The 27796-nt window shown below is 38.3% G+C and overlaps 1 protein-coding gene across 5 annotated transcripts in view; it reads left to right on the top strand.

Annotated features, from left to right (window-relative positions):
- Positions 1-27796, top strand: part of WNK1 (WNK lysine deficient protein kinase 1) — a 132309-nt gene that overhangs the window by 59825 nt on the left and 44688 nt on the right. For all 5 annotated transcript variants that reach the window (XM_056117876.1, XM_056117875.1, XM_056117874.1 and 2 more), the window contains exons 5-8: positions 19106-19194; positions 21077-21296; positions 23557-23890; positions 24536-24723. In XM_056117876.1, the coding sequence (XP_055973851.1) occupies positions 19106-19194; positions 21077-21296; positions 23557-23890; positions 24536-24723 (831 nt within the window). The remainder of the gene's footprint in view (positions 1-19105; positions 19195-21076; positions 21297-23556; positions 23891-24535; positions 24724-27796) is intronic.

Raw genomic sequence — 27796 nt, 5'->3', positions numbered from 1 at the left:
GAGTTATATTCATTTGTTGAAATTAATTGGAATATTTAGCATTCTGAATCTATTCGTTTGCTTTGTCATGTCATTTAACTCCTCTCATATTTATGTGAACTGAAACACTTTACTTACAGTTCAGTAATTTAAAAATAATTTTGTCTTTCTCACTAATTTATGTAAGTGAAGAAATGTAGTTTTTCAGAGACTAGATCATATATTGCAGTATACTAAATGCAGAAGAACTTGTAAGCCGTAAAAGTTTACAAAAAACGTTAAGTAAAGTAAGTAAAGTAAAGGCCCTCCCGTTGATCATTGATTTGCTCGAGCGGGCGCAGTAACGTCTCCATTGGAGACTTTGTTGTTACTGTGTCTGGCATATCGAATACGTCACGGGGAGCTTGCCAGGCTCTGCCATGCGGGTGAGATACTCTCGGCAGCTTGCCGGGCTCTCCGAGAGGGGCGAAGGAATTGAACTCGGGTCGGCCATGTTGGCTGCATGCAAGGCAAATGCCCTACCACTGTGCTATCGCTCCAGCCCCACAAAAAACGTTAAACAATAGTAAACTTCTAAAGTTTTTTGTTTTGGAAAATGCTTTTTTAATCTTAAAATAAATATATTATTAACAGGGTTTTAGTATATTTTAGCTAGTTAACAAGCATTTAAACTTTCTGAGTTTCAATTTTTCTTTTGTCTTTGTTTTTGAACTACACCTGGCAGTGCTCTGGGGAGCTATACATGGCTGGGGGTCAAACCCAGGTTGACGATAATGGCTGGAAGTTGACTGACGCTGATGAGTTTTAATTTAAAATGTGGGCAAATCAAATACTGTAGATCTCTAGGTTTGTACTGTAGGTTTGATATGCAGATCAAATACTTTGCCAGGGATGGGGAGGCACACCCAGTGGTGCTCAGGACTTATTCCAGACCTTGTGCTCTGAGGTTACTCCTGGCAGTGCTCAGTAACCATATAGGGTGTCAGGGATTAAACCTGGGTCAGGCATGTGCAAGGCAAGCCCGTGCCTGCTCTTCTATTTCTCTGGTCCCAGACACGTTAAAAATACCCTCTAGGATACTCTTTTTTTTTTTTTTTTTTTTTAAATGGTGAAGGGGTACTGAGCAACAAGTTTGAGATAAAGGCTTGGTTAAATTGAAATCTTTTAAGAATTGATTCATCATTGGTTTACAGTATTATGGCATTTTAGAATTTAACTTTATGCTTCTATATGTGTATTAAGTTCATCACATCTACCACCAAAAATTCAAGTGCCATCTACCACCAAAAAATTCATTCCTCACCACATTCCCCTCTTCTCTGGTTATCACTGTATTTTTCAGTTAGTTCAACAGTGTTGTTGGTTTTTCTTTGCCAATTCATTTGCTTTAGTTATTAATGTTTCACATGAGTGAAACCACCAGTAATTGTCTTCCACATATTTGTTTCACTTATCATAATCTAGGTTGCGTATTCTTTGCAAGAATACTTAATATAATGCTGTGTTTTATGGTAAATTACACATGGTGTCTAGCCTGTTTTCAGTAATGCAATTTCATTGAGTCTTAATATATTAAAGTATGTGGTTATAAATTAGTTATGATTTGAGAGCTGGTTAAGTGGAATCATTTTAAAAACTGATGGGAAATGCCTTGGTTTAGTTAAACCAGATTAGTTTTTAGCTTAGTCTTTGCATTTTTAAAAATTGATGTAGTGTTAGATTGTAATAATGTAAATATTGACCTTTTTTAAGTGGTAGAGTTATCACACCATATCCACTACCATGATGCCCATATTCCTCCATCTCTATGCGTAGGAACCCTTTCCACACTGTCCTTCTTACTCCACCTTGACAACTTCAGTTCTGTTGTCAGAGTCTAAGGAATTGTTACTGGGCATTGTCTTACTGTCCTATTTCTTTATATGCCATATACCAATATCAAAAGGTGTGTTTTGCCTGTGTTTTCTTCACTGTGTTATAAGAATTAAGTCTAACATTTAAATCTAACCCATTTTGAGTTAACTCTTGTTAGTTGTGTGAGATAGTGGTCCAGTTTCTTTCTGTTACTGTGGATAATTCGTTTTTCCAGCTCTGCTGAAGAGAGTTTACTTTCTCCATTTAATGAGCTTGGCTCTTTTGTCATAAATTAACTGTCAGTATGCTGAGAGTTTATTTCTGTGCTCTCTCTCAACTTAAACCAAATTAGTTTTGCAGCTTCACAATGGCTTGGGCATACTCTTACTTACATTTTTTTTTGTGAAAGGATGCTATAGGCCAAATAAGTTTGGAAACCTTTAGTGTCCTCTTTTGTATGTGGTTCTGCTGTATGATGCGTGTGGAGCTACTTGAGGATTTAGCTGACTTAATTCATCATGAATTAAATAGTAAGAACTATTAGTGTCGTAGAGTCAAATAAAAATGTTTGCATGGAAAAGGAGCATTACTCTCAAGCTATTCCTGACTTTGTAAACTATTAGTATTTCTAATTATCTAAGTCTCTTTCTTGTTATTAATATATATGTGTGTGTATTATTTACATATATATAATATATATACACACACACACACACACACACACACACACTCTTCTTTTCAGTACCCACCACTGTATCCAATGGGATTATAATCCGTGATTGGGCTCTCTAAAGCAGTTACTATTAAACTTGTTAGAACCATAGGTCGTCGCCTGCTTGTAATGGTAGTTGAAAACTACTGCTGTTAAAAAAGCACCCTTTCCCAACTGTGGCCCCGTTCAATTTTGTTTTCTTCCTGTAGCCCCCCTGCCCTCCTAACTGGTATGTATGGTACTGTGCTTTCTCCCAACCCTTCCCTTCTCCTCTTATGTAATATACACCTGTGGCCCCCGTGTAAATCACTGATCTTCAGTTTAATTGTGGAGGTCAGGGAAACACAGTTTGTTTAGCATTCCGGTGAATCGGCTCTGCTAAGAATGCTAATCACTTCGCAGTTTTACTTTTAGGAAAGCTCATCATCTGCTTTACTTCTTGGAATATAAACATAGAAGTATAAATTCGGGTATTATTACTTCCCTTTACTACCACCTGCACATAATAATTTACATTTTTCCCTTTTCTTGACCTCGACCTTAGTAATTATATAACTTCAAAACAAAGGCAACAAAAGCAAAAATAAGTGACATTGCGAAACTAAAACCTCTAAACAACAAAGGAAACCGTGAACCACATGACAAGTAAACCTACTGAGAAATATTTGAAGATGATAGAACTAATAAAGGACTAGTATTTAGATAATAAAGAACTGATACAAGTCAGTAACAAACTGTAGCACCGTCCTCCCGTTGTTCATCAATTTCCCAGTAATGTCTCCATTGTGAGACTTGTTGTTACTGTGTTTGGCATATTGAATACGTCGTGGGTAGCTTGCCATGCTTTGCCGTGGGGGCGAGATACTCTCGGTAGCTTGCTAGGCTCTCTGAGAGGGGCGGAGGAATCGAACCCAGGCTGGCTGCACTCTAGGCAAACACCCTACCTGCTGTCCTATCTCTCCAGCCCACAAATGGGTAACAAACAACATTGAAAAACAAGGGGGATTTGAATAGACATTCTCCTACAAAAAACACTGATGTTCAAAATATACATTAAAAAGATGGTCACAGGAGCTGGAGCAATAGCACAGCGGGTAGGGCATTTGCCTTGCATGCGGCTGACCTGGGTTCAATTCCCAACATCCCATATGGTCCTCCGAGCACCGCCAGGAGTAATTCCTGAGTGCATGATCCAGGAGTAACCCCTGTGCATCGCCGGGTGTGATCCCCCCTCCATTCCCCCCCCCCCAAAAAAAAGGTGGTAATACTATACTATCAGAAATGCAAGAGGAGGTACCTCTTTATATATTAGAATATCATCAAAAAGGTCTTAAATAAAAAGTGTTGGCAAGGGTATGGAAGAAAGGGAACTCTTTCTGGTGCTATGATGGTAGAAATACAAATGATTCTCCCATAATGGAAAATTGGAAAATAGTATGAAGGCTCCACCAAAGTTTTTTTTCTTTTTAATGTAGGAGTACTGCTATTTATTCAGCCACTGATTAGCTGATTGAATTGGGCATGAACTCCACTCCACAAAAATTTTTTAAATAGGGGCCAGATAGTACAGGAAGTAAGGTACTTAATTTTTTACAGCAGGCTCCAATTTAATCACTAGCACACATATAGTTCCCCAAATACTGCCAGAAATTGCTCCTGAGCACAGAGCCAATAAAAGCTGTGGAACACCACTGGGTGTGACACAAATCTCTCATCTTCCCAAATTGAAAATAGAGCTACCAAGTGATCTAGGAACTCTACTTCTAGGTATTTATCTGAAAAAAAGACAGTTACTTTAAAAAATAAATCTGTACCCTATGTTTATAATGGCATTATTTAACACAGTATATGAAAGTGACCTAAGTGCCTATTGATGGATAAAAGGACAAAGATGTGGTGTATATGTAACATATATTTGCTCGAGCGGGCCCAGTAACGTCTCCATCATGAGACTTGTTGTTACTGTGTTTGGCATATTGAGTACGTTATGGGTAGCTTGCCAGGCTCTGGTGCGGGTGAAATACTCTCAGTAATTTGCTGGGCTCTCCGAGAGGGGCGGAGAATTCGAACTCAGGCTGGCCACGTTGGCCACTTGTAAGGCAAACGCCCTACCACTGTGCTATCGCTCCAGTCCCATGTAACATATATACATGTCAGATAATCACTAAGGCCAAGATCAAAAAAGTTTATGACCCATATTTTCTTGTGAGACTTATAATTTCAAGTATATATGTTTATATTATTAATCCATTTTAAGTTGAGTTTTGTGTATGGTAGAAGTTAGTGGTCTTATTTCTTTCTATTGCTTGGAGCTACATGCAGTGCCAGAGACCAGGCCTCCCACATGCACCCCAGCTCTTTGGCTTATCTCACCCGCCTGTCCGGCACTGTTTTCTGAAGAGACTGTCTTTTCCCTGTTGTATGTTCTTGGTTCCATTCTCATAAATTGACTGAACTTTCATTTATATACATATATATGTATACACACACGTGTGTGTGTGTGTATGTGATTTTATTTTTTGTTTTTACGCCAGTGTCTACCCATTTCTTTCACTCCTCCTTTACTCTATAGTAACCATCATAGTTTTCACCAAATTCAGGAACTAGTTTTCTTCTTTTATTTCATGTTTCTTTGCTGAAGTTACTTATATTCTGCTTATAAGTGAAATTACGCTGTAATTGTCTCTCCTTTATTCCTTATTTAACAGTACTTCAAGGGATTTTGATCATTGTGTTTCAAGTAGCACAGTTTTATCTTTTGTTTTGTTTTGTTTAGTTCTGGGGTTTTTTTGGGGGGGAGGGGGGTGGAGGCGCCTTGTGATTCTCAGGGGTTACTCCTGACTTTGCCCTCAGAAATCACGCCTCGTAGTGCTTGGGGATCATGTGGGGTGCCAGGGATCAAACCTGGGTTGGCCAGATGCAAGGCAATTATTATTTCTCTAGCCCCACAGTTTCATCTTTCTAGCAGCAAAGCAATGTTGCATTGTCTGTATAACATTGTTTCTTTGTCCAGTACTTTGTTAATGGACCTATAGATTGACTCCTTGTGATTCCATATTTTATCTGTGGTGAATAATGCAGGACATAAGGAAGTAAATACTTTACAAATTAGTATGTTCAGGCTAAGGAGAGAACTCATTTTGGAGCACATGCCTGACATGCACAGGTCCCAGGTTCAGTTTCTGACATCACATGGCATCCTCAGCACTGCAAGTTACAGATAACTCCCCAGAACTGCTGAGGGGAGCTAAAATTTAAAACAAATAAAGAAGCGAGCAAAGAAAAAAATGCAGTCTACAGACCATCAGAATCAGCATCCTATAGTTTTAATAGAAGTGTCACTTTGTAAAACTATGTAAACTTTTTTCTAAATTTAATTTAATTTTTTTAATTGAATCACTGTGAGATACACAGTTACAGAGTTGTTCATGATTGGGTTTCAGTCAGTACAATGATCCAGCACCCATCCCTTCACCAATATGTATTTCCCACCACCAGTGCCTGCATTTTTCGTTCCCCCCACCCACAGCCCCAGTCTCCCCTCTACAGCAGACACTTTCCTTCCCTCTCTTTTGTTCACTCTCTTTCCTGTTGGGCATTATGGTTTGTAATACAGGTACTGAAAGGTTATCATGTTTGTTCCTTACCTCCTTCCAGCACTCAGTTCTTGTCCAAAGTGATCATTTCCAGCTATCATTGTTGTAGTAGCTTTTAAGACTGGAGAGCAAGTACAGTTCAGGGCTAAGGCTTTTGAAGACAATTAATACAGCTTTCGGTCATCAGCACATGATCCTCTGAGCGTAGATCCAGTGTTAAGTCCTAAACACAGCCTGGTGTAAAGCAAACACGCCTCCTCTTTCCTAAAAGTAATATTTTTAAATTTTTATTTATTTTTATTTTTATTTTTTTTTTGCTTCTTGGGTCACACCCGGCGATGCCCAGGGATTACTCCTGGCTCATGCACTCAGGAATTGCTCCTGGTGGTGCTCGGGGGGCCATTTGGGGTGCTGGGAATCGAACCTGTGTCGGCCATGTTGGCTGCATGCAAGGCAAACGCCCTACCTGCTGTGCTATCGCTCCAGCCCCTAAAAGTAATATTTTTAACCTCATTCTAGACTTATATTTTTCAAGATCCAGAATTGATTCTGGTATACATTAAAGTTTGAGAAGTGACCTGGTATACATTAAAGTTTGATCATTGATCACCTGAAGTCCCTACGCTCTGTGTATCTTTTTCATTAAGTAGATAAAATATAGACTTGATCACTTGATTACTTGACATCCCATTACTCACCAATTTGCTCGAGCGGTCGCCAGTAATGTCTCCATTCATCCCTGTCGAGTGCTAGTGTAGCCCAATGGCATCTGCTCGCTCCAGGAACATGAAGAGCCTCAAACCATTTGTTCAGGGTCTTGACAAAGAAGTCTGACCATCTTGTAGGTGGGCAGCCACGCATTCTTTTGACATGTCATGGAATCCAGTTGACAGTTGCTCTAGTCTAGCGGTCTTCTCCAATTCTCATTACATAGCCCATCTGATTTTTGATGCCTTGGCAAATGAGACGACGTCCCTGATTCTCGATCGTCGACAGAGGTCAGAACTCCGGATTCCTTTTCTCACTTAAGTGAAGCATGATACTCCAAGCATAGCTCTTTTGATTCCTCTTTCAGAGACCCAAATAACATTCTCATCCTGTTTTCGTAGGGCCCATGTCTCTGCGGCTTATGTTAGTGCAGGGAGAATGGTGGAGTCAAAGAGATGTGCTCGTAGCCATAGGGTCTTCGTCCTCTTAGCTATTTCTCCGACGCTCTTGAAGGCATTTCACGCTGCTCTCCCTCCTGCGCAGCTCAGGTGCCAGGTTGTTCGTCATGTTGAGTTCTCGACCTAGGTACACATAATTGCTGCATTTCGAGATGTTTATTCCGTTGAGAGCAAATGGAACATCAGGAACTAGTCCGTTTTTCATAAACATTGTCTTCATGAGATTCAGCTGCAGTCTGACATTTTCACACTCATGGTCAAAGTTGACCAGCATTTGTGCTGCTTGGCTAATGTTTGGTGTTATTAGAATGATGTCATCAGCGAAGCGTAGGTGGTGTAGTTGCTGACCGTCTATCTTTACTCCCATTCCTTCCCATTCCAATCGTTGCATGATGTTCTCAAGGGTGGTACGGAAGAGTTTCGGTGAAATGGTATTGCCCTGCCGAACCCCTCTCTTGACATGGATGATCACTTCCTTGTAGAATGGTGAGATCCTGGTAGTGAATCCATAATACAGCTGTATTGCACAGAAGATCCTGATGTACTTAGTTTGACCTCCTTGTTTGGCTAGGGCTTCGATGACCACTTCAGTCTCCACAGAATCAAAGGCCTTCTTTAAATTGGTGAATGTTAGAATCAGGTTTCTCGGGAATTCAGGATGCCGCACTGTCATAGGCTTAATATGATACCAGAATATTGAGTATATCATCATTCCCTCAGTAGCCTTTTCCCTAGCATTATAAGTAACTAAATTCACTTAATACATACTGTGGCTATTATAAACCAGCCCCTCACAAGCACCTCTATAGATTTGGCAAAGAAAATAGTCAACTTAGTGACTCAGTATTACCTTTCTGAAGTCTGAAACTCACAGAACTCCAGTTCATTAAATGATAAACTGTGAGTCTCTGATTAATATTATTTTACCAGTCATTTGCTTACTTATAACTATTCGTATCTTCTATGTGCTGGGTTGGGGATATAACAGGATTATGCTTTGCTATTTTCCTATCTTCTAACAGGAAAGATAAACATTGAAGTAGTAATTACACTAAAGCAGATGAATTTTATTGGCATAATAAAGTAGTTCTAGTTTTGAGTCAAAGGCAATTCTCTAACAAAATACGTGATCTGAGAACATTGTTGACCTGCTGTGACAGGGAAGCTGATGCAAATCTCTATGAAGGAGTTAGCCAGTGACCTTAGTCATCTGGCAGTCTTTTTTATTGTTGTTTGTTTTTTGGGACACAGCTGATGATGCTCAGGGGTTACTCCTGGCTCTGCACTGAGGAATTACTCCAGGTGGTCCATGGGGGACTATATGGGATGCTGGGGAATCAAACCAGGGTCAGTCACTTGAAAGGCAAATGTCCTACCTGCTTGTGCTATCACTCCAGGACCATCATCTAGCTTTTTTTTATAGATGTATTTGTAGGCTTCTTGGAAGAAAGTTTCAATACCACTCTCTTTCTATGATCCCATCATACCCTTTTTTTCTGTTGTAATAATATAATAGTTATAGTGGGTTTTAACTATTATCCCCAACTACAACTGAGTCGCTCAAGGATCGACATCTTTTTTTACACTCTACCGGGGAAATTGCAGTAGTATATTGTCATGTGGGTGGTTATAGTGTAAATGTAGTGTTATTTGCTGTGTACCCAATATTGCATTAAATATGTTGTATGTATTATGTAATTTTTCCAACAACCCAGAGGTGGTGCCAATCAGACTAATAGCAGCACCTTATGAATAATCAGTCTGGAGCCCAGGATAGCTAGCTCAAGATTACCAATCTAGAAAATAAACTTCTGATCTCAGATTATCTTCTCATATTAAAATGCTGTACAGTCCATAAATGATTGTTTCCTGAGGACATCTCAGCCTGTGTATCTGGTCCCAGTATAAATGGAATAAATGTAGATTCTGACCTGATTGTTTCACTCTTCTGTGCATTTATAATATACTGTTGTATGTCATTGTTCTATATGCAATTGAAGTTTCTTTAAATGCACCTCCTTAGATTGATCTTACCCTGCCCGCTCTATCTAAAACATTCTGGGGATTAGGGCCTTCTTTTTGACCCAGCAGTGCTGAGGGCTTACTCCTAGCTTCATGCTCAGATACCAAATGGCAGTGTGCTGCATGCTAGGCAGTTGCTTAGGCCCTGGTCTATCTTTGTACCCTCTATAAACATCTTTAAGTTGCACTCACTTTACTTTTATACCCTTATGTTTTTATTTTTCTTCATGACTTTCATAAAAGCCCCAGATTATCTAAAGATACGATTAGAAATTCTGTATATTAAGGTTTTTATTTGATTTATTTTTGTTGCATTTTCAGTGCTTAAAGAAGGGCAATTAATGCCACTCAGTCAGCATTTGGGAAATTAATATATGAATATAGAATAGGCTGGAATGGAACACAATTTTATGTGGCCGTTTTGAGAAAATGGGCCTAGGAGCTGTGTGAGGTCAAATCTCAACAATGTCATTTCCTGGCTGTGGGCAAGTTGTTTCGCTTCTCTGAGTCTAAGTTGCTTTATGAGGATTGGATGCGAAATGCATATAGAATAGCAAATCACCTGTCATTCCATTATCTCAGTGCTTATTAGATACTGCCACTACTACCATTAACATTGTTTTCACAATGCTTAGTAATAAAAGTGCATTTTTTCTTATTATATTCTTTTGCCAGGGACATCCAGCAAAATTGCAGTGATTAAAATGTGTTTGATGAACTTAAGAAAAGCTAGGTTTTAAAGTAGAGTGAATGAGCTAGCATTTATTTGTAATTTTACTTCATGGCAGTCCCTTCAACAGTATAGTATTCTACTTTAATCTTTGATCCTGGTAAGTAGATAATATTTTTATTTCGGAGGATTAAAAAAAAAGATTTGGAGTTTTAAGCCTTTTTGCCCAAGGACATGCAGGAAAAAATAATAGTACTACTACTAATAATGGTGATAGTATCAGAATCCAGTATTTCAGGAGTGACACAATTTCAGGCCTTGAGTTTCTTTTCCTTTTTACTTAAATTTTTTTCTTCTCTATGATTTGTGGGTGGAGGGATCCTGACAGTAAATTATACAGGGGTCATGAGTGTAGGATAAGTTTTAGACTAGTTTTGAAGGTGTGAGTCCTATATTAAGAATTAAAGATCCTCCCAAAGGGAAAAAATATCAGTTCTTTTGTAAATCTCTATCATTGGGAATGAGGTCCAAGTAACAGTAGTAATGGGCGTAATACAATTTTTGTTGACTGTTTAGCGATTAGAAACTAGTTAGCAGTAGCATCAAGGTTAGAGCAGTACCCAGGCTTTCATGAATCTAGAGAGTAATGAACCTTGGGGAATCATGAGGTAAACTAATTGCCTTTGATAGAACTAGCTGGATTTGGTTAGGGGATTTGAAGAGGTTTGTTTTCCAATGGAATCCTAAGGTATGTTCAAATTCCTGTAAACTAATGGTTCATACCAGTAAGAATCTGGCTGAGTCCAGCCTCTTAACAACCAAGCTAGAAATAATGGGGATTTTTAATTACTTTGTTTGTGTAATTTGATTTTGTCACTGATTCCATTAGCTTTTGGATTACAAGGTTTGTACATTCCGTCTGGGAATAAGAATTAAAGCAGGGTGAAATTCCTTTTAGTTTTTAATAACAGGTTGTGATTCATCCTGCTTTTTTGCAGAAACAAGTGAGGCTGATTCCTGTTCAGATAGGGTTTGAAAGTTGGTGAAAACTGCTCTTTCTTTAGCAAGTAGAATTTTTGAACTATTGCGATGTCTGAGTCCACTGGAATAAGCTGAAATAGTTTCTTCGTAAATATATTTCTATTAAGCATGTAAAGAAAGCTTTGTGCATCATGGGTTGTATCTTGAGGACATCTGTATAATTTTCAATCATTTCATAAAATTGGTCTGATTTCATTTAAGATTTAAAGTTCTTAATCTTAGACCAGTAATCTTAAATAGTTATATTAGGATATCATTCCCCATGTTTTAGACACTAAATTAAAATACTTGTGGAATTTTTATTACAGAATTTCTCAGGAAAGCTAATTTTATTTGTACACACTATATGCTGTTCTATAATTCAAAAAGCAATAGGCTAAAGAATAAAAACTTTAGAAAAGTAGCCTCTGTTTTAAAATGCTTTATAACTATTGAGTTTTCTGGTGTCTTATATGTAGAACCTTCCCTAGACATACTTTGTAATTCTTACCTTCTTGTTTGAGGAGTAACTTGAGAGAAGTGTAGGATTCAGTTATCTAAAAAGAAGGTGTAGAAGGAATATTTATTTTGGTGAAAGCATGCATTAAATATTCAGTGAACAAGTAACCAGTTTTATTTAGAGTAAATTTTACATTGTAGAATCAGTGTTCTGTTTTTTTGCTTTGTAATAGATTAGTTTTTTAACCTGTTAATATAGAGAGACAGTCATATTCTGAGACTAAAAATAAATGCCGTATACTTAGGTGTCTTACACACATTAGACACCAGTTGAGTTAATGAATCAATTTCTTTCTTTCTTTCTTTCTTTCTTTCTTTCTTTCTTGCTTTCTTGCTTTCTTGCTTTTTGGGTCATGCCTGGCAATGCTCAGGGGTCATTCCTGGATCTGCACAATTACTCCTAGTGGTGCCCAGAGGACCATATGGGATGCTGGGGATCAAACCTGGGTCCACCACATGCAAGCCCTACCTCCTGTACTATCACTCCAGCCCCTAATGAGTCAGTTTTAACCTTGACATGGCATCAGTCTCTCTTATCCCAGAATGAGCTTATTTGAGTAAGGAGGGACTTTTACTTAGAGATTATTCAGTGGGGCTGGAGCGATAGCACAGCGGGTAGGGCGTTCGCCTTACAAGCGGCCAACATGGCCGACCCGAGTTCGATTCCTCCGCCCCTCTCGGAGAGCCAGGCAAGCTACCGAGAGTATTCGATATGCCAGACACAGTAACAACAAAGTCTCCAATGGAGACGTTACTGGGCCCGCTCGAGCAAATCGACGATCAACGGGAGGGCCTTTACCTTTACCTTTTATTCAGTGGGAAGCTGGCACAGGGAAGGGGGGTGGGGGTAATCCCCAGCTGCGCTTGGGAACCCAGAGCTACCCCCAGTGATGTCTGGATGTCTGGTTCAACAGTGCTGAACACGACATGTAGATGCTGCGGGCCACCAGGGTAGTACTCAGTGCTCAGTAGTGCTGGGTGGAGGTCCATTTGGTCAGGGATCAGACTTTCTACTTTGCACTTTCAAGGCATGTTCTCCACCTCTGATTTATTTTCCCAGCCCCTCACTTAGACATTTTTAAAATCTGTGATGCTGCTCTGCTGCGTCTTGTAAATGTAGAGAATAACTATTAATAATTGTTATTATTAAATTAAGAATTGAGCAATGTGATATAAATGGAATGTTACGTGATGAGGAGATGGAGAGAATCTGAACAGTGAGACAGATCGTAAATTGATTTAAACTTAAAAGAGATGTTGAAATTCTTAACTTTTGTGGCGACAATTGTTAGGCTGAAGAAGCAGTGATATTGAGCTGTAACAGAAGCCAATAAAACTCTTTGCCTGGCTGGAGATGTTTGATAGAGGGCAGTAGAAATTACTAGTAGCAGGATTCTTTTTAGTTTTTTTAGACATGTATCTTTGTAAATATTTTTGTAAATGCTCATAGAGAATGGTACTTAAATATTGTAGAAGAATGGGAGGGAATGATATAGTTCATATACACATAAGTATATATAAATTTATATATTTTATTAAATATATATTTATAATATATTTCCCGCACGGCAGAGCCTGGCAAGCTCCCCATAGCGTATTAGATATGCCAAAAACAGTAACAACAAGTCTCACAATGGAGACTTTACTGGTGCCCACTCGAGCAAATCGATGAACAAGAGGACAGTGCTATCAGTACAGTGCTAAATAATATATGGAAATTAAAGCCGAATGCCTAAAGTTTGTATTCTGTGTAGATAGTGAAAATAATGATCCCATTGAAATATATGGGGGAATTTAGAGAAAGGCACTAATTTTGATTAGATAGAGGAGATAGTTTAAGAATATAAAGTAGCATGTACATGGATGGTATTTTAAGATATATGTTTAATACTCAATATACAGAAAAAGTGGAATCGCTGAATCTCAGCACATGTTCAGTTTTGTCTTCAAAATCTCCACTCCCCCTGAAGAAACCTGTCTCATTTGTTCGTTTGCCTATTTGAGTTAAAAGCTTCCAGTCTTCATAGTTGATACTGCTACATTTCGAATCAGTACCTGTAATATCTGAGACTACTCAGCAAAATATTGAGCCAGAAATTGGTAGCAGTTATTTTGACAGCTTCTTAGTCATTTCTAACCGTTAGAATGGAAGTTTTAGATTTGTTGCACTTACTTATGCAACTTTTGAGTTGTTGAAGCTTTAGTACCTACTGTCTTAGTCAGGACTTAGGCTTTTCAAATTACAAGGGATAGAACTTTATTCAGTTATCTTTCCATAGAAATGCAGGGAGTATTGTTAATGCTATGAAGACAAACCTTTCCTTAGTAACTAAGATCTGAGTAGCATTATTGGAATCTATGAGATCTTCCTGGCAAATTAAAATGTTTAATTTGGTGTATGTATATTAATTAAATTTAAGGGAAAAGAGAAGAATGTGTTCTTAATGTTTCTCTATATCTAAATTCACAGCTTTTTATTTTTTAGTGTACTTTGAGAGAATGATAGGACAGTTTGATATCACCACTTTTAAGTTTAGGCAAACGGATGAACTGTTACATTCACTTTCAAGTAAATTTTAAAAATATGACCAAGTCATACAGATTTGGCATATAAAAATGCTAAACAGTGTTGTAATTTCTTTGTCCAGATTTCTTTTGACTGCATCTTCTGAGTGTATATTTTGGTCATTCCACTCAATCTCTCTTTCTTTTAAAAGAATAGTTTTAACATGACTGGAGGAAAGGGAATGTTTAACTAGGTAGATTTTTAGTATAGGCTTTTGATGTCGATTAGGCATAATGGGTGGGTGGAGCTTTTAAACAAGTTGAAAAACCCATTTTGCTTCTCAGGGGATCTGTTGCTATTGGAGGAGAAATAGGTAGTCGTGACAGACCAGTTTCTCAGATCTTTAGCATGTAGTTTTGTTTAAAGAGTAGACCTAGAATAAGAAGATTGTTAGCTGAGCACAGCAAACACACTCAAAGTTGAGAGTCTGGGGGGAGGTATGGCTGCCGTTAAAGAAGCCATACTGCCATCTGACTTTGATGCCTGCCTTTCTTATGCTGTAGGCTAATTTAGTCTGTTAATTTGCATCATATCTATTTTCTCTCGTCTTTTTTTTTTTTGTGACTGTAAGGTCTATTTTGCTTTTTCTGATGGATTTTGCTAAGAAAGATTTTTGCTCAGTGCTTGTCATCGTAAATTCTCATTGCTGCTGCTGCCCTCAGAAGGATTATGTAAGTGAGGTGGGTAAGAATTTCTAGTAGATACGAATGGTACACGGTAATTATTTTGGTGATATGTGTATGAAGGTATTAAAACTGTTTCCTCTAAGTTCCTTTAAAAATATTTAAATTTTTAGAATTCACATTAAGTTTTGTTTGAGGGGAAGGGATTCTTTTCTCAGTTTGAACAGCTTTGAGAGAGTTGTTTATAGATAAGGTTTATGAAAGGGTAGCTAAATGTTCCCCTAATTGAAAAGCTTTTAAGAAACATGTGTTGAGAGCTTTTCAAGAGTTGGAAGATTTAAACCAGAGAATATTGTGTTATGGCTTCTACTTTTTAAGTAGATTAGTTGTTAAACCAGTTTAAAGAAAAACGTGTCTAGGATCAGAGAGATAGTGTAGGGGTAAGGCGATTGCCTTTTATGCCGTTGACCTTGGTTCGCTCCCTGGCACTGTCTGTGGTCCCCTAAGTATTGCCAGGAATGACCCCTGAGCACAGAACCAGAAATAAACCCTGCTGGGTGTGACTCCAAACCTAAAATAAGAAAAAAGAGAGAAAACTCAGTCCATGACATGCATGCGTTTTTTGTTTCTCATAGTTAAATAAAGTAGTGTTTCACCAACATTCATATTTACTCTGATTTACCCTTATGTGCCCTTGGGGAGTCACAATTTTTGGTTTTAGTGTCACACCCAGCAATGCTCAGGGCATATTCCTGGCTGTGCACACAGGGATCATGCCCCGTACTTTGTCTCCAGCTCTGTCACACAGTTGATTTTTGTTTTCCACTTAAGGTTGCCCAGAAGTAACCTTGGTGTTTTGTTTAAAAGAATACCTCTATGTAACCTCAAAGGTATCATAAATGGGTATGCATTAGTTGTTCAAGAAATAACATTCACAGGGCTAGAATGATAGGAGAGTGTGGGTGTACGTGCCCTTGCCAGGCATGTGGCCAGCCCACGTTTGATCACCAGCACCCCGTCTGGTCCCCTGATCCCCACCAAGAGTGATCCCTGAGCACAGTGTGGCTCCAAAATAATAAGTGGAAAAACATTTGTTTAAAATACTGTCACTGTCCTCCCGTTGTTCATGGATTTGCTCGAGTGGGCCTAGTAACGTCTCCATTTGTTTTGGCATATCGAATACATCATGGGCAGCTTGTCAGGCTTTGCCATGCGGGCGAGATACTCTGCGTGGCTTGCCGGACTCTCTGAGAGGGGCGGAGGAATTGAACCCGGGTTGGCGAGGAGGGGGGGCAGGCGGGGGGGGGGTCGCATGCAAGGCAAACACCCTACCCGCTGTGCAAACAAATTAAATACATTTGCTTAAAAACACTATTGTTTTGTATTAGTAAAAAAATAATAGTAACGACTTAGGTTTCTGTTTATCACAAAAGAAAGAATATTTTTAAAACCAAAGAAACTGAGTGAACCTTTGTACTGTCATTTGTTGAGCACATATATAATAGGTAAGGAAAACTTTGCTTTTTAACTGATCAAAACAGGACTGAAAATGGGACTGGATGGGACTAAATCAAGGAGTAAAGAATAGAACAGGTTCGGGGCTGGAGTGATAGCACAGCGGGTAGGGCATTGGCCTTGCATGTGGCCGATCTGGGTTCGATTCCCAGCATCCTATTTGGTCCCCCGAGCACCACCAGGAGTAATTCCTGAGTAAAGAGCCACGAGTAACCCCTGTGCATCGCCGGGTGTGACCCAAAAAGCAAAAAAAAAAAAAATCACCACAACAGCCACTGCAGAATCTACTTCTCTTTGCCGGCATAATCATAATCATTGGCTTTTGTAGTCCCCCTGACTTCATTCTGTTTCATGTTCCTTGCTCTGTTTTCTTTAGGTCTTTTTTCTCATACAGGCTGTGTCTTGCCAGTCCGCATTTGGTTAGGTTCATTTTTCTTACACAATCCAAGGGATCATAAGTTACGGCAAAGCCAAGCTGCTTACCTTGCCACCACCAGGATGGGTTCTAAATCCAAACACAATTCAAATCCAATACCCAGATGATGTTATTAGCAGGTTTTTTCTTAATTTCTGTTATGGGTACTGTTGCCTTCCCATGGTGAAGAGCATTGATGAGTCTTTGTTTCTGTTGAATTAGTTGGTCGCAACTTTCCTGGTTTAGATTGACACTTTGGTGCATATCTTCAGATGGGAGGAAAAGGGCTGTTGTTTTTCAGATGCAGTTTTCTATTTTATGTTCCAAATGACTTTTCTTTATGTGATTTCAAGGTCAGTGAAGTTTTATTTTCACTTTCACAGTTTTGGGTCATTGAAAAAATGTGTATATTTCTATTTTGGTAGTTATTTGTGCATTTATTGATCTTTGCTTCTCAAGTGAGTGAGAAAACCTCTGCTAGGTATTTTGATAAGTCTTGATAATTTTTCTGTTTTCTTGACTTCTAGATGGTACCGACTAATCAGTTTTTCTACTTTTTATCAACTAAGTGGATTACAGTAAAAAACAGCCTTGAACTTTTTAATACCTGCTGCCAGACAGACATGTTTCTTATGGTTTCATTGCCTATTTTGATACTTTAATATATATTCTAAGGCAGCAGTGTCATCTGAATATGTATATAGTTGGTGTTTTTCTTTTTTTTTTTCTTTTTTTTGGCGGGGGGGGGGGGTGGTTTGGGTAGGTGGACTGGGATGGGGAACCCAGCCAAGAGGCCTCTCCCATAGATTCTTGGCCAGATGGACTCGTCAGTGCCTGGGCCAAAGGATTTTGTGCTGCTCAGCTCTGTGGTACTGAGGGGCCTTTAGAGGCATACCCAGTGATGATCGGGGAACATATATTAAGAGAACAAGCCACATACCTTGCATGCACAGTGACCTTTGTACTATTTCCCTGTCCCTTAGCATAAGCTTTTCTTATCCTAATCAACTGTCAATTGACAAAGAATGACTAAGTAAATACAAGGTGCTGATAATGATGCACAATTACTGGTTTTACTATACTTCATAATTTATCAGTATCCTCACTTCATTTCAATCCATATGATTACTTTGAGGAGGCTGGGAGGGACTGGAGAGATACAGTACACTGGTATGCTGCTTGTCTTGCACACAGCTTACCTAGGTTGGATCCCCAGTAGCACATGTGATGCCTCAAGCCAGTCAGAACTGATCCCAGAAGGGCCCGCTCGGGGTGGGAGATGTGTGCCAAAAGTAGACTATAAATCGAACATGATGGCCATTCAGTACTTGCATTACAGACCACAGCACCCTAAAGGAGAGAGAGAGTAAAAGGGAATCCCGCTGCTACAGAGGTGAGGGGCGGGGGGAGATAGTGAGAGTTGGGAGGGATACTGGGAACTTTGGTGGTAGACAGCGGGCACACTGTTGGAGGGATGGGTACTCAATCATTGTATGACTGAAATGCAAGCACAAAAGTTTATAAGTATGTAACTGTCCCTCACGGCGATTCATTAAAAAATAAATTTAAAAAATTTTTTAGAAAAAGAAGTGATCCCAGAGCTGTTGTAGGGCCTGAGCACAGCCAGGAGTTCTCATCCCCATCCCTCCCACCACCAAAAGATGAGTAAAAATAGATAGTTGTTTGTCTCCATATCTCATAGTTGAGTTTTGCTAATCTGGTATATATTTACCACTGATGGCTGAAAGTTTTATTTGTAAAGAATTCACATCCTCTGAAGATCCTAAAATTGTTCTGTGTTATTTGGTACTACTTGCAATAATCCTGTTATTATTATTATTATTATTATTAGAAAGTCTGTCTTCATGTCGATCTACTTTATCATTTTTCTTCTCATGTTTCATATGTACAAGACAATTTACTCTTCAGTTGTCATGCCAAGCCAGTTAAGATCCTTCACTTCTCCTAAACTTGTTGAGTTTTGTTGGAGTATAGTAATAATATAATACCTTCCAAACTGAACATGTGAATTCATGCCCACACATGGGTTCACTGTCCAGAATAGTTTAATGCTGTGTTGATTCAGTTAGGAAACAAGGCTGAACTAAGGGTTGTCTAACCAATTAAAAGTTTGGCCTTCTTTTTAGCCAATAACTTTACCCTAAACACAGCAGAAGATGCTGGCAACAGCTTAAAAAATTCCCTAATCCCATATAAAGGCCATGAAAGTGAGTGACTCCCCACTGTTAAACTGTTCTTGTTGATTTCTTGTGGATGCTAAATTGCTACTACCCAGCTGTGAACCTGCATGGACCAGCTCCTGCAGGCGCATCAGAAAAAAGTGAGCATAGCAAGAAGACGACCTAAGTAGAACCGTAAGAGTTTTTTAAAAATCCAAAAGTAAGACTCTGCCTACATTAACGAGTTTCACATTTTTATGGTTTTCAGGGAGTGAAACCAGCCAGTTTTGACAAAGTAGCAATTCCCGAAGTAAAGGAAATTATTGAAGGATGCATCCGACAAAACAAGGACGAAAGGTAAGTTGCTTATTTTGACTTTGATATTGATTGCTTAAGAATGATGTGGTCAGAATATAGCATTTAGTCTAAGGCATTGTTTTTTGACCTTTTCCTGACAGTTACCCCTTTCAACCTTGTTCCCTTCTTATGACCACTGTCCCCTATAGTTGACCCCGTAGTCTTGTGCTGTGCCTCTGCACAGACCCCTTGTCGCCCACATGATTTTCACTAGGGTGCTCAAGCACTGCTGGGGTGCCCCAGGAGTCCTTTTTATTACCTGGATGTAAATAAAGGGCTAGTGTAGCATCACATCGTTAGACTCTTAGCTGAACTGCCAGCCCAGTTGGCCAAGAATCACTGTGGGGTCCCAGGCATCCTGGGCAACACTTGGGAATCACTCCCTTAATTAATTACTCCAGTTTCATATTCTAGAATGTTATAAAAATATGATTTAATAGTTGAACTAAACCAAAACTATGCAAAATATACCTATTACATTTAATGAAAATCAAGTCATATCATTTAAAACTCAGTAATGTTTGTTCTAAAGGTAGATGCATGTTCCCAAGTCTTTATCCATTGAATTTTAAAAGTGAAATAGAATCCTGGTTCTTTAAAATCAACTCAGCTTTTCATGTCCTGATAATGCTGTTGTTTCGCCAAAATTGAAGAACAAAACATTGAGATTCCTTTTGAGTTAAAAGAGCGGGCTTTGCCCAGAGGTTAGGAGGAGACCTGTCTTAGTCATTTGTACTAACCGACGACTTTTCTCAGAGGAGTGGTTAGTATCTAGTTTGTCATGTAGCTGATTCATCACCCGTTAGGCATGGAAAAGATCCAGTGTCTGTTTTTGAAAAATAATATACCTTCACCAACCCATCCCCCCCTCACACCATCCCAAAAACAAGTGGACCAGCCAATATAAATTTGAATAGTAAGTTGATTATAATCTATGTCTTAAAGAGTGAACAGTCAGATATATCTCCCAAATTAAAGAATTTTCTGTCTTCACTTTCCCAGTCTCATGCCCTTTTCAAAACTTTGTTATTAGGAAGAACTTAATGTTATAATCTTTAAGTCTTTACAGTAGAAATTTAGGTTGGATTTCTATTTTTGTATACTGATAGGAGATTCCTTTATCTCTAAGAATTGATTTTACTATAATCAGGGATATTTGCTTCTAGTCTTAGAACATCTTTTGTTTCTTTTCTGAATGGAACAATTTACCAGATTACTGGCATTTCTTATTTTGAAACCATATACTTAAAGATGAATCCATGTGTTTGATTCCATGATCAGACTTCTGCTTGCATAATATATAAATGATTGAAAAGGAGTTGAGAGAATTTAGGGGAGCAAATAAAAATTGTTGTAGTTGACGGTAATGTACTAGAAGCCAGGAAATTATTTTTGAATTTTGATTTTTATGACTATAAGCAAGATTTTTAATCTCAGCCTCAATTTCCCAAGAATCAAGAAATGATATCTCATTGAATGTTGGTCAAATATCAATTAGATCATTAACTGTGAGAATTCTCTTGTTTTGCTGTGAGGACATACCCACATGCTCAGGGCTTACTCCTGGCTCCTGTGCTCAGGGGTCACTTCTAGTGCTCTCAAGAAATCATAGGGGGCTGCCTGGCAGGGTTCAAACCTGGGTCTGCCACATGCAAGGCAAATGCCCTAAAGTTCACTTTCAGATCTTAATATAGATTGTTTATATTTACTTGAGAATAAAGCTCAACAATTATTTAAATTAAGCAATGTTTAAATGAGTTATAAAGTTTTGTTTTTATTTTTGCAGTTCTTTTTTATTTTTCTAAATAATAGCAGTAATCAACTACACATGAATTTTTTTTTAATCTAATGGTGTTTTGTTTCTTTTTCCTCTCTTTTGAAGATACTCTATCAAAGACCTTTTGAACCATGCCTTCTTCCAGGAGGAAACAGGGGTACGGGTAGAACTAGCAGAAGAAGATGATGGAGAAAAAATAGCCATTAAATTATGGTTGCGTATTGAAGATATTAAGAAATTGAAGGGAAAATACAAAGACAATGAAGCTATTGAGTTTTCCTTTGACTTGGAAAGAGATGTACCAGAAGATGTTGCTCAGGAAATGGTAAAGACTAAGCAGCGATTTAAAGTTGATAAAGATTTTATATTCACTGATACTATTGGGCAAAAAAAAATGCAGTTGGGCTGGAGCGATAGCACAGTGGGTAGGGTGTTAGCCTTGCACGCGGCCTACCCTGGTTCCATTCCCAGCATCCCATATGGTCCCCTGAGCACCGCCAGGAGTCATCCCTGGGCACTGCCAGGTGTGACCCAAAAAGCAAAAAAAAAAAAAAAAAAAAGGCAGTTTATGAAGTATTATAGCCTGCCAGAGACTAAACTATATAAAACTTATTTGTCTTCTTCATCTCAGCACCAATAAACACATTTTTCTAAAAATAGTGATTATAATTAACTCATTTTTGCCTTTAAGTTTATTTATTCCAGTTTATCTTTAAGGTTTACAGGACCCAGAATAATCAATTTTAAAAAACCATACACCACACGGCAGAGTCTGGCAAACTCCCCGTGGCATATTCAGTGTGCCAAAAACCAGTAACAATGATGGGTCTCATTCTGACCCTGAAAGAGCCTCAAATGTGGCACTTTTTTAAAATCTAAGGGCTAGGATGAAGGAGACTTTACTGGGGCCTGCTCGAGGCAATCGATGAACAACAGGATGACAGTGATACAGTGATGAAGTATTGTACATTGCATATCCCAGTGATTTGAAATTTGTTGGGTTTTTTTTTGGGGGGGGGGGGGGGACAGGGACAGGGCACACCTGGCTGTACTCAGGGCTTATTCTTAGCTTTGCATTTAGGGATTAGCCCCTGTGAGCTCAGGGAACCATATAGGGTGCTGGGAATTGAACCCAGGTCAGCAGTGTACAAGGCAAGCACCTTACTCACTATACTATCTCTCTGGCCCCAAAATTGGACAGTTATTTGAAGAAAATATGTGTTTAGGGCTGGAGCGATAGCACAGCGGGTAGGGCGTTTGCCTTGCATGCAGCCGACCCGGGTTCGATTCCCAGCATCCCATATGGTCCCCCAAGTACTGCCAGGGTTGATTTCTGAGTGCAGAGCCAGAAGTAACCCCTGAGCATTGCTGGGTGTGACCAAAAAAGCAAAGTAAATAAAAAGTATCATTTAAAAATAAAAGAAAGAAGATATGTGTTTATCTTCAGGTGTGACTGATGAGACTGAATGAGATGAAAGGGAGAGACTTAGAATGCATTACGAAAGTTTATCGGTTGATTCACTTTTAGATTAAGCCTCTTTAATTGGAATGATAAGTTAGGATTTCTAAGTATTACTGTATTAGGCTTTGACCAGTCATCGTGTAAGTACTGTAAATTTTGGTCATACACTTCACTTCAGAGGGAGTTTTCAAGATAAATTACCAGTAGACAACCTTCTCTGAGTGTATTTTGAACTTAGTCTAGGTCACTTGTGAGAAAAGAAACCACTAATTTTAGGTTTTCCACAGAACCTAAATTAGCGATTATACAAAAATATCCAGAGGATATCTTTCTGAATTTTACAAGATTATTTAATAGCTGCTACCTCTGAGAAGAAGCTACTAAGATACTTTTTGTTGCCACACCAAGCTCCACACAGGTCAGGACACAGTTCAGGGATAGATCCTGATGGGATGTAACGTACTGTATGTGGTGCTGGAGATCAAACCCAAGTTATCTGCACGCAAAGCAAGCACTCTGCCAGAACCCAGGTCAGCCATGTGCAAGGCAAGTGCCTTACCTGCTTTACTCTCCCTAGCCCCTTGAAAGCTTCTGTTTATATCTGCATGTATTAGCCACAGTTTACCAATGAAAAGAAGACAAAGGCAAAACATGTTAAAATTAATGGATATAAAGCAGAGAGGCAGTATAGCAGGTATAGTGCTTGCCTCGCCTATGGCTGACTCGGCTTCATTCGCCTGCATCCCACAGCACCAGCAGAATTAAGCCCTGCCTGTTACCAGGTATGGTCCCAAAACCCAAAGGAAATGAATGACGGTCACATGTGAGTGGGAAATAGATTAAATAGAACAGAATGAGTTTACTTGTTTTAAGAACTTTGGTTTCAGAGTTCTCATTGCCTCTTTTGTTGTTAAAGAGAAAGCACCCATCAAAATTATAGCACCCACCCCATCAGCATCTTCAGAAATGGTGGGAAAATGCGTAATACAGATCTGTAGTTTTATAGTAGAGAGAACATTATTCCCTTGACTTTCCTCTCCAAAAGTACCTTTTGTTTTCTTGGGAGATGTGTGTGTGTTTGAGTATTTTTCTGCTTCTTAATAAATTCTCTTTTATCCTGTAGGTGGAATCTGGGTATGTTTGTGAAGGTGATCACAAGACTATGGCGAAAGCCATCAAAGATAGAGTGTCATTAATTAAGAGAAAACGAGAACAGCGCCAGTTGGTGCGAGAGGAGCAAGAGAAAAGAAAGCAGGAAGAAAGCAGTCTCAAACAGCAGGTAGAACAACAAGCAAGCACTTCTCAGGCTGGAATCAAACAGGTCCCCTCTGTAGGCACCGGGATACCTACTGCCTCCACCACTTCTGCTTCAGTTTCTACACAAGTAGAACCCGAAGAACCTGAAGCAGATCAACATCAACAATTGCAGTACCAACAACCTAGTATATCTATATTATGTGAGTATTTTGAAAAGTGGATGATTATGCCACTTATATTTCTAATTGATTTTTTAATTTAGCATTTTATACTAACATTTTGGTTTTGGATTATTCAAAATACCAGAAATTTAAACTGGTAGCCATCTGCCTTTCCTTTCTCTTTTCATATTCCTGATTTGATAGAAGGATGAGACAGTGTGAACTCTGATTAGGATTAAAGAATAGTTTTGTAGGTTTCAGTTTCTTAGAGGTTCCAATTTGTAAATTTTTCCTCACAGTTTTTTAAAGTAAAAAGACAGTAATGCAAAATGACATTTTTATTTAGCTAATAACTGAATAATAACATAGTAGACTAAAAATCACTAAAATGGTGTTAAACTTGAGGCAAACTGACATCACATTTTATTTCCCTTATTTTTCAGATAAAGATTTTGTGATAGCCAGGGACTTTTTTTTAAAATTAAAACTTCTTTGTATGGATCCTTCATTTAGCTTAGACATTTACTTATAAATAACTAGCATTAATATTTTATTTAGTTCATATCTGTGCAAAGGGGAAAAAAAACCTTAAGACACAGGTTTGTGGTTGGAAAATGTGGACTTTTTGTGATTTATCTCTTTTTCTTTCTTTCTTTCTTTCTTTTTTTGCATTTTCTCCTTCAGCTGATGGGACAATTGACAGTGGTCAGGGATCGTCTGTTTTTACAGAATCTCGAGTGAGCAGCCAGCAGACAATTTCATACGGATCCCAGCATGAACAGGCACATTCTACTGGCACAATCCCAGGACACACCGCTTCTGTTGTCCAAGCACAATCTCAGCCCCATGGGGTATATCCGTCCTCAAGTATGGTAAGTAAATGCTTGAGAGAAGGCTATAATCAGAGCCAATAGCTAATTAGTTCTTTCTACCACTCAAGTAATAGCATGAGCCTGCAATTTTTTTGTTGTTTCTGTTTGAAGGTGCATTTTTAAAGGAAATAGGTTTATTATAGAATATCATGGGGTAGTTCAAGCTGAATAGGACATAAAGTTAATGTCAGTGAAGTAGCTCAATTTCTCATGCAACAATTATGTAAAAGTTGATATTAGTGTATTTGATTACAGATTAATTTCTCTCTAGAACTTAAGAGTTAAAATTTTTCAAAGCGGCATAAGTTGGAGATTTAAACAGTTTGGGTATGGGGACAAGGAAAGTTTTTAGAAGTTTACTCATTAAAAGAATTACTAAGCATTTTCTCTAAGATCTTTTTTATTGTATAAAACACAGGTAAGACTTTCAAGTCGTTTTAGAATGCTGCATGTGAGTTCTTTAGAGTGAAGGAATCCTGTATTTGTATGACCATTTAATTTAGTGCTTGTGTTTAATCATAAGTTGCTATGCGTGTTCCTGCCTTACAGTCTGTTGGACACAAGTTCCTTCCCCAGTATATGTTCATTTGCTTTCCCCCTTTATTTGGTATTTGTTTTGTTACTGACTTATTTTCAGAATCAACTTAGGAAGATTATTTCCTGAAATGCATGTATGCGCACGCGCGCGCACACACACAAACACACGCACACGCGCACACGCACACACACACACACAGTCTCTCTCTCTCTCTCTCTCATACTATTACCGCATGTTTTACATTAGTCATTCTTCTCATCTGAAGAATGAAGTAGATCACCAAATAAAACCTATTCCTTCTGGTTCTATTGCCTACATCACGTAGGGACCCCCAAGTACAGCCAGGTATGGCCCCTAAACCAAAAGAACAAAAAACCATTATTAATCCTCTGGATTCTTCAGGGAGAAATAAAATACATCATCTGCTTCAGAAAGGAATTGAGCCATGCATTTATTTTTGATGATGTGTTTAGACAGACGAGTTGTTTCCTCTTTCTCAGAAACTTTTAACAGAAATTTTGTGGAATGCCCGTTCTTCATCAAACGAAAATCTTTCTCTGTTAGAAAATACTTCTGCTTGCTCTGGTCTTTTATCCTACAGCTTGGATTAAAAGAGGTTATTTGCTTCATTTGTTCATTCATCAGTCCTGCTTTGGCTAGGTGTCAAGATGAATGGCCACATTAAAACAGAGAAAGCTATTAATGTTCTTAAGTTTAGCGGTCTACCTTCAAAATAATTAGGCAGGGTAGAAAATTTAATAATGACTATATGAATTACGTATTTTTGATTTTGACAAATATTGTCAATATTTATTAAGTTTTTACTCCTGTTCTGATTAATTTATTTCTGTCTACATTATGGCTAGGTTATTTTATTAAAGCATTTTAATCTCTTAACTTCATCACAGAATTCTGAACAGTGGATCTCTTAGAAAAAGAAAAGAGATGGTCATGTATGAAAATTTAAGTATTAAACCACATAGTTATGCTTGTTGATGCTCTAAATGCACACTATTTTCTTTTTTTGTGAAAATATTCTCTGTAGTTATGAAGAATTATTAAGTATTAAAGTTAATTTTATGCTTAATATAAAAATAAAATCGACTGGTTTACAGTAATTTAAATTATGAGTAGAATTAGAATAAATGAGAAAGTGGAGAAAAATATTAGAACTAGGGATGAAGCTATACAATCAAGGTGACATTTATGTACTGGCTGCTGGTAAGCCATAAGCTTGACTCAGAAGCATTCTCTACAGCCAATTTTGGAAAAGAAAACTTACAGTTACACAGTTCTCAGTATTTAAAAGGAATTAAGTTGCCCAAGACAACTTAAAGACCTACTTCTGTGTTGCTACATTAAAACCTTTAAAGTTCCTCAAAGTTCACCTAAATTCAATATCTTGATAGGCCGGGGGTAGGGGTGGGTTGGAGGGGGGGACAGACAACTTTGTTATTTATTCATTGAATACTTTAGTAGAAGTACAGACTGTTAACTATTCCTAATTGAATCATTTCTAGAAAGCAAATGTTTTACCACGAAGAAAATTGCCTTTATCATTACAGATAGAGAAATGTAATAGATTACTGTGAGCCATCAACTTTTATATCAGTTGATACCTTCTAAAATAGAATAGACAGGCTTTTTCCAAATGAGGTTTTCACATCTGCAAAGTATTACAGTTTCTAAAATCTTTTGCATCTTACTTACATTGTGCATTAAACTAATAAAATTCATTCTTGTTTAATCATTTCCCCCTATCTTGCTTCTATAGTTGGTCATTCTTATTCATACATTATAACCATGGATGTTACTTCAAAATATTTAGGAAGATAATTATTATCATGTTCATTCATGTTTAAAAAAAATACCTGTGATTAACCTACCAGGTAGAATAGTTCTGTTCTGCTTGGGTGCTTATGGAGTTACACCTTTCCTCAAAAGAAAAAAATTGGCTATGTGGAATTGGGGGAGAATGGAACATTTCTTTATATCAACTATGCATTATTATCATTGTGCATTTGGTTATTTTGTTTTCAAAGTACCGTGTTTTTCATGTATGTGTTTGTTTTCTGTTTAGCCTCGTCGTGGCCGTAGCATGTCGGTTTGTGTTCCCCATCTTTCTGCCGTTCCCTCTCTGTCCCGCATCTCTCCCAGTGCTCCTTCCACCCCACTACCAGTGCTGTCTGCACCTCTTTCTCCTTCCCTCCTTCGGACTGCCCCCGAGGAAACTTTTGCCGAAAAGCTTTCTAAAGCATTGGAGAGTGTCCTGCCTATGCACTCTGCCTCTCAGCGCAAGTACCGACGCTCCAGCCTGCCTTCCCTCTTTGTCAGTACTGTATGTAACCATAAACTTCCTGCAAATGAAAATGTTACCAATGAATACATCCAGGCATCAAGAATTCAAATAAAACTTAAAAAAACAGGACTTAAAGTTTCCTGTAGGAACCTTTTTTGTTATATATCTTTAAATGGGGAAAAAAGCAAGGAAGTAACGAGAGAGAATACTTATCGTCCTTGGGATAGATCAGTGTA

The sequence above is a fragment of the Sorex fumeus genome, unplaced genomic scaffold, assembly GCF_029834395.1.
Source record: "Sorex fumeus unplaced genomic scaffold, SorFum_2.1 ptg000036l, whole genome shotgun sequence".
In the NCBI taxonomy this organism is placed as follows: Eukaryota; Metazoa; Chordata; class Mammalia; order Eulipotyphla; family Soricidae; genus Sorex; species Sorex fumeus.
This window is presented reverse-complemented; position numbering and strand designations above follow the sequence as displayed.